This window comes from Dioscorea cayenensis, unplaced genomic scaffold, assembly GCF_009730915.1.
Source record: "Dioscorea cayenensis subsp. rotundata cultivar TDr96_F1 unplaced genomic scaffold, TDr96_F1_v2_PseudoChromosome.rev07_lg8_w22 25.fasta BLBR01001803.1, whole genome shotgun sequence".
Lineage (NCBI taxonomy): Eukaryota > Viridiplantae > Streptophyta > Magnoliopsida > Dioscoreales > Dioscoreaceae > Dioscorea > Dioscorea cayenensis.
In genome coordinates this window covers 20,522-28,548 of record NW_024088194.1, presented here as the reverse complement: position 1 = coordinate 28,548, position 8,027 = coordinate 20,522, and the positions used below count along the sequence as shown (strand labels likewise).

The 8,027-nt window shown below is 34.4% G+C and overlaps 1 protein-coding gene across 1 annotated transcript; it reads right to left on the bottom strand.

Annotated features, from left to right (window-relative positions):
* Positions 1 to 657: 657 nt before the first annotated feature.
* LOC120257026 (LEAF RUST 10 DISEASE-RESISTANCE LOCUS RECEPTOR-LIKE PROTEIN KINASE-like 2.1) lies at positions 658 to 4,688 on the bottom strand. Its single transcript, XM_039264669.1, has 4 exons — positions 3,920 to 4,688; positions 2,134 to 2,172; positions 1,944 to 2,039; positions 658 to 1,661 (listed from the first exon to the last, which is right to left on the bottom strand). Exons 1-4 carry the CDS (start codon positions 4,686 to 4,688, stop codon positions 658 to 660), a joined length of 1,908 nt encoding a protein of 635 aa, XP_039120603.1.
* Between the last annotated feature and the right edge of the window lie 3,339 nt (positions 4,689 to 8,027).

Sequence of the window (8,027 nt, the reverse complement as noted above, 5' to 3'; positions counted from 1 at the left end):
GGATAAAACGCAAAAACTAATTAAATAATTAAAAAAAATATACATAAAAAGATTAAAATAAAAACAACATTTTTTTTTTAACTAATGGTGACAAGCGCTACCCCATAAGGGGTGTCAAAGAGACAAACAAGTCCGATGGTGCATCATTTACGGTGATTTATCGACTCCGTAGGGATTTACCATATGGGATGGGTTAACACGTGAGGTAATTAGGGCCTGCCATGTGCTCCCAAGATGATATATCAATCACTACAATCTCACAATGATAAATCCTCCGTCTTGCAATCTTGGAGGATGGAGAATACAGCTTCTCCCACAAGTGACCCAGTGAATAATGGGTGAGCAATACCAATACAGTATTTTTATAGTATATTTGCACAATGCTGCACAGTACTAAGGCATAGGGATTTGACCTTGTACCACTCATTGTAACTTCCACTAGACTATCTAGTGGTTGTCACAAAGTATCTTAATCACAAAAAATGATATAAAATAAAATAAAACTGCCAAGTGTCCAATAAAAAGAAACATAGAGCTTATCACATTTTATGCCAAGTTTTGGTTTACAAATTTTGTGAACAAGGAAACATTGCAACATTTTTTTTTAATTAAATTAACAGGCATAATGAGCAAAGAAATGTCATGCCATTGGTATGGTCAAGTAGATGGCGATGATCTTGAAGGAGAAAATAAGTATGGTTTTGGCGGCAATTGTAAATCATTGATGCTTCCCTCTAACATTTCTACCACTTTAGTCATTGTCGGTCGAGATTCTGGTCTAATTTGTATGCACCACAAACCCACCAAGATCAATTTTCTTGCAATATCTTGTTTGTCTGTTGTCACTCCATAATGTTCCATATCTTCATCTTCATCAAGGTGCTCATAAATCCAATGAGGAAAATAAATCTCACTAGTCCTGTCTGCAGTCACTTTTACATTTTTCCTCCCTCCAGCCATTTCCAAGATCATCATACCATAACTGTAGACATCAGATTTACTAGAAATAGTTCCAAAATTTCTAGAGAATACTTCAGGTGCAATATATCCTATTGTTCCTCTGGCACCTGCCAAGGACAATATACTCTCTTTGTGCGTACCAAATTTAGCTAGTCCAAAATCAGAAATCTTAGGACAAAAATTTTCATCCAAGAGTATGTTGTGAGGTTTGATGTCAAAATGTACTATTTTAGTATTGCAACCACGGTGTAAGTACTCCAAACCCCTAGCGATACCAGATGCTATTTGGAACAACTTCTCCCATCCAAGCATTGTCTTTGGGTCTTCAACATAAATGTACTTCTCTAAAGAGCCATTGGGCATGAAGTCATAGATCAAAGCTCTTTGGGATCCTTGGAAGCAGAAGCCTACAAGACTAACAATGTTGATGTGGGATGTCCTCCCAATACTGGCCACCTCATTAAGAAACTCCTCTCCATCCCCATCAATTCTATTTAAGAGTTTCACAGCCACATCATGTCCATTTGAAAGATTACCTTTAAAAACACTTCCGAAGCCACCTTGTCCTAGTTTGTGTTGGAAGGACCTTGTTATTTTCTTCACTTCCGGATAGCTATATCTTTTTGGGGTCAGTGTGCCATGTTTTTGCAAGAAAGTCTCTATGATTTGATCTTTACTAGTATTCCGCCAGCATACAATATCTGCCAAGAGTTTAGAGGAAATATTAAGCCTCTACATATCTTATTTCTCTTTGCATGCTAGTAAAATTGTTTTATTAGAAAGCCTCTTTATGATCTTTGTAATTCCTGTTGTTTATCTAATTTGAATGAACGATTGAGAAAGTAACAAGTAATGCAAACAGAGATGGGCAATTCAGTCTGCAATTCCGCATCTAAAGAGAACATACATTTCGATATATTAACATGCTAATACTAAAAAAAGTGTAGCTTTGATGGACAAAAGATCAAAGTCTTATGCTTTACCAAGGAGAGCAGAAGAGTATTGTTGCCTCTTTCTGTAAGAGTAGCACAAGCATATGAATATTAGTGTAATGATGGCAGCAACACCTGTTAGAGCACCTGTGACAAGGTTTACACATCATAAAGAGGCTACGAGCAGAGGAGTGGTTTCTTGGTGGTAAGAATTAAATACAAATAAGTGATGTTCACTTGCCTATGATTATACGCTTCTTTTTGATCCTATTAGTCACTCCTGCAGAATCACACAGATACATACAAAGCTTAGCAGAGGAAATGGGTAATGAATTAATGCAGATAAATTTTTCTAGTGAGTACTTAAGTTTGGCCTTATATTAGTTTGAGCACTAACTTTCAATTTGTATCAAAATGAGCACAAAGTTTTAATTTTGTTTCTCTAACGAGGCAATTGGGGGATTCTGGTTATAATCGACTGACATGGAAGCCGGAAATATGATGTGGACACCCACGAACCAACTCAGCACATGTCCAGATCATCAACTTATACACGTAGCCTAATTGGCTACCACATCATCATCCCTTTCTAGCTTGGTTGATTATGTGGATAGTTGCTGACTTGGTTCCAAGGTGTCTACATCATATTTCCGGCTTCCACGTCACTCGATTATAACCGGAATCCCCCAATTGCCCTGCCGGAGAAACAAAATTAAAATTTTATGTTCATTTTGATACAAATTGAAAGTTAGTGCTCAAACTGATATAAGGCCAAATGTAGATGCTCAATGGAAAAATTTACCCAAATTAATGCAGGCAGAGAAGAAATCTACCATCGAATTATATATTCTATTCACAAATAAATAAATTAAAAGATAAATTAATAAATAAATGAAGCTTGCAACCCTCCAACAATACTTAAAAGGAGTAGGTGCTGGTGGCCGCCATATGCAAGACAAGTCAAACTTCTTCCATTCCGTATACAAAATAATAATAATAATAATAATAATAATAATAATATATTATCTATACATATTATTAAAGTAGATATATAATCTACTCCGAGAGCATTTCAAGGAACAATTTTAATTTTTTTTAACATTTAAGTTTTTACTTATATAACTTATAATATTACTAATTAAAAAACATTAATTACACCTAATTATTTATGCAATAAATATCCATAAAACCTTTGAAATCCAAGATATATATTAGTTTTCATAGTAGAAGTTATTTAATTATATTATTTTATATATGATATTGCCTCAAAACTTCTCACAAAATTTAAAAACTCTGATGCGAAGCATGGAAGAATGTCTAGTTATTATTATTATTATTATTATTATTATTATTATTATTATTATTATTATTATTAAATGATAAACCAATTTTAAGAAAGGAGTTGATTCTTCAACTTCGCAACATTAAATGGTATAATTCTCTAAACACTTCATTTTTTTCCAAATTTATTTTTTTAATCTATTTAGTTTGAATTGCAACTTTTCAATCTTTACAATCTTAATTTAGTCATGTCAGTCTAGGGGTGTAAATGAGCCAAGCTACTCGAGATCGGCTCGGTCAATGCTCGAATTCGATTCGATTTTTCACAAGCCGAGCTGAGCTCGAGCTGCTCGTTTATGTTGACGAGCCGAGCTCGAGCCGAGCTCGAGCCTTCGAATATTATACTCGAGCCGAGCTCAAGCCTGGTGATACTCGGCTCGTTTACAGCCTTATGTCAGTCCCCTTAAATTTGAAATCATAACTCTAAATCATTAAAGGGACTGACATAGCTCATTTAAACATAGAAAAGAATTAAAATGTTACAATATAAAATAAAATGCTAAAATGATAAGTTAAAAAAAAATCATTTAGATAATTATAAAAAAAAATACCATAATTTCAACTTATTTATTTAAGTATTGATACGTTATGTGATTTTCTTTATTAAAAAAAAATTGGAGCAAGAATTGAGGGCGAGAGGAGCGTTTTATATATAAATATATATATATATATATATATATATATACCGTTGGAGCAAACACCCGTGGTTGAACCATAAGGACAGTAGCATGTTTGGTCTAAGGGATCGTTGCCGTCGTAGGCACAAACACCGCCGGAATTTGTGCAGAAGCTACACCAACCTCTTCCGGCTATCCATTTCACCATGAACCCCTCCTGCAGCACGTCACCGAAGGCCGTAGAATTGTTAGATAGCCGATCAGCCGCTTCCTTCTTCACCGGTATAATCACAGTCGATGAGCACCTTCGAAGGAAACCTTGAAGGCCATCACTCAGTAAACTAAAGTAAGAGTGATTACCCGTTTTCTCTAACAAGCAAGGAATGCTCATTAGAGAGGATGGGATTGATAGTGAAGAGCAGTTAAGGTATAAATTGAGCATCTGGTTTTGGTTATAGAATTCAAAGATGGTGGTGTCTATGGTGGTATTAGTGTATGTCAAGGGGCAGGTATGGTTGGAGAAGTCTGAGTTCATAATGGTGATGATATGGTTGAAGTAATCAAGGTCCTTGATTACGTACAAGGTGCCACTCATGGTGATTGTCAGGGTGGTGGTGTTGTTAGTGCAGTTGAGGTAGAAGCCTGGATAGCCACAGTAGTCACGCCTGCTATCTATGCGGAAAGGATAGGATATGTTTATATGGAGATCTCCACAAGTGAATGGGACTGGAAGACAATCAAGGTAACGTTGGAAGGTTGCTTGGGATGAAGAGACAGAGAGGAGGCATGAGAAAGGGAGGAGGAGGAGGAGGAATGGGAAGAGGTGCTGTAAACTCATTGGGATCGGTTTCCGGGCTGATTGATGTTTGATGAAATTTAGCACTGGTTGTTAAAATAAATTAAATTGGACTATTGGTTGGTAGAGCATAGTAGTCTTTGAATTGACCAGAAAAGTAGCCACCAAAGTCATAAGATAACCCCAGCGAAGCTTCCCTTTTTATATTCAATTAACAATAAAAGCGGATATGTTATATATATATATATATATATATAGAGAGAGAGAGAAGGTTGCTTGAGGATGTCCGTAGATCATCCACAGGCAAAAACAGTAACATTAGTTTTGCTACAGTGTGAACTAATAATGAATTAGCTGTGTTGATTAGTCACATTTTTAATTTTGGTTTTAAGTATGATTGCTATAAGTCTCGCAGAAATAGAGTCGATCCAATGATTGATAGCAACGTTCGTGGATTTGGATTCTACGAACATGATCTAACGGTTGATAGTAATGTTCGTAGATTTGGATTCTACGAATGTGCATAGATTACTTGATTTCATATATATATATATATATATATATATATATATACATTCAAAATCATAAAAATATAAACAAATATATTGGTCATTATCACTTAATTAAATTCACTTTTCCCATAGAAATTTTGAGTCTCTATCTTTTTACTTGTTTTAGTCTATGGTATGTAACTTGTTTTATTCAATATTATATTTAGAGGGGTGTTTTACATATAAATATACCCTTTTATCAATATATATATCCTGATTAATATCCTGATGATATATATTTACACCATATAAATACTATAAATAAACTCTCACAAGTCTAGTCAATGTCCTTATATTTACATTTAACTCAACTAATATATTTTAGGTGTTTGATCTAATTTTTTTCAAAAAAATAAAATAAAATAAAAACTCTCACAAATTTCATATATATTCTAATGAGGGTAACTTTGACTTAAAGTAAAAATCAAATTGTCAATGTCATTTATTAGCTTATCAAATTAAATTTATTTTTCTTTAGTGTAAAAAGTAAAAAGGAAACTCTTGTTTGAAAATACAAAGGTAGCTAACTAACTCATAGTCTAGTAATATGGTTCTACATGTATGAAGTGACGGTAGGAGATATTTACTATCTTGAGTTTAAATTCTCTCCGTTACAATGTAATGGTAAAAATTTCATAATGTTGATTTGAATTTGCAACTAAACTCTGCATGCCGGTATAAAGATATAGGGTTGGATGATCAATTCTTAATTCTGTATATATCCTAAACTAAGTCGTAAAAAAAGGACAAAATTTTCAAATGAATAAAATAAAGGATGCAGTTCAGGGGAGACTTGCTCGAAGACTTTGCTGCAATTTCAATCTCTACATTTTGATTGACGGAAACAAACTCTGCAGTGTATCATTTTCAGAAAACCCAAATTTCCGGACTCTGAATTAGATGGTCACCAGCCCCCAAGAATCCTTTGCTCCTCCCACAATAGAAATTTCTCCCCCTCTGTTGACCCGCGAGCATCTTCTACAACCCCAGCTTTGGACTTTTCTGTATAGCTATGTCAATTTTCATATCACCTCCTCAGACTCAACAACTTATGGTCCAGTATTCCTTAATGCCAAAAATAATTAATAATAAATAAATAAAAAAACTCAATATATAATTATGGTTTATTCAATTCAGACTCCACTGAATTTATTTCTTTTAATAAAAATGAATAAATTATAATTTATTAAATTAAGAAAATGACAAAAATTAAACAACATGATAAAATGGGTACCGAAACAAATCAATATATATATATATATATATATATATATATTAACAAAAGTGACAAGCATCACCCCATTAAAAGATGGTCAAAGAACAAACAACTACAGTAATGCACCAACTATAGTGATTTATTGACCATCTAAGAATTTATTAACTCTATTAAGCATCATATGGGTTGATGAAAGTCATGCTACGCACAAGCCCAAAAGATTTTCATAAGCCAAATCAAGCTAATAAATTCTCTTTGCCATATAACTCTAAAGGAGCCGAATGCACCTCCCGTAAGAAACTCACCCAACTCATTTGAACAGTATCATGAACAATATTTGGGCTCAGAAATAATGATGAACAATACTTTGGTGCAAGGTCAAAACCATGCGACCTGCCCATCACTGCATATATATATATATATATATACATATATAAATTGCAAAGTAAATGCAATATATATGCTCGGGTAAATTTTTTGATTGTGTACCGTACCATAGTCATTTTTCATTTTGAGTATCAAACTTCAATTTGTATCATTTTAGTCACCTATCTTTAATTTGTTTTCACCTGGAGGGTACCGAGGGGATTCTTTGGAGAATTTGATGGCATATATACCATATTTGTCATTTCAACACTAGTTTACATGTCATCTACATATGTGGATATGTTACATCATTAAAGAGAGTCACAAACATACTTATTAACCAATTCACCCAGTCAATGTGGCATGTGCCATGTCAATAAGAATGGCCAGGTGGTAATCTTTAATGATGTGTCATGTCCACGTATGTAGATTAAAAAGTGAACTAGTGTTAACTTTGAAATGTGGCCTCTCAGACAAGAGCTACACTAATTTGGACATTAGGGATGGTTTTATGGTGGGGGGAGGGAGAGAGAGAGAGAGAGAGAGAGAGAGAGAGAGAGAGAGAGAGAGAGAGAAAGAAGGAGACTGTTTCTAGTGGACAACCATGTGGAACGTTGACGAGGCACTGATGTGGATCTCGTCCAAAGCTTAACCAGCTGGAATGCCACATCGTCTGTTGGTTATGAATTTAATAACCTAGTTGGCAGCCACTCATCTCAATCACCAGAAATGGCCCGGAAACAACCCATTGTGGCCTTCCATGCGCCCGGAGAAAACATAAATGGCCACAACGCTATAAAAAAATATTTTTGGGTATAGCGTTATAATGATGAAACTTTTGTGGCCATTAGTGAAATGAACCCCTTTTTCTTTACAATTTCACTTTCCAAATATATCCACAATTGATTTTCATATGTATATAAACATTTTAAATGGAATTGTTTAATTAATATTATTAGTGAAAATAGCCACAAAAAAACCCCCTTAAGTTTGTAATATTGCCAAAAAACACCCCCTTAATTTGGCAATCCCCAAAAACCCCTTCTTTTAAAACTCAATGTTTTTCAAACCCCCAAAACATGTAACGGTGGTTAACGGAGTTATTTTTAAATTTTATGGAGGAAATTGCCCCTTGCAAGGGAAGTCAGGGCACTGCAATCATTTCACCGGTTTGAGAGGAAGTGGGGGGTTTTTCTTAAAATAAAATCCCAAGAGACGACTTTATTAGAGCCGTATACTTGTTTTTTC

What these genes read in the sequence shown, in the direction of transcription:
- LOC120257026 (XM_039264669.1), bottom strand. Translation starts at nt 4,688, where the DNA reads ATGAGTTTACAGCACCTCTTCCCATTCCTCCTCCTCCTCCTCCCTTTC. An exon ending in CACGGGTGTTTGCTCCAACG is followed by an intron (nt 2,173 to 3,919) that starts GTATATATATAT and finishes GTGATTCTGCAG; the next exon opens with GAGTGACTAATAGGATCAAA. An exon ending in ATACTCTTCTGCTCTCCTTG is followed by an intron (nt 1,662 to 1,943) that starts GTAAAGCATAAG and finishes AACTCTTGGCAG; the next exon opens with ATATTGTATGCTGGCGGAAT.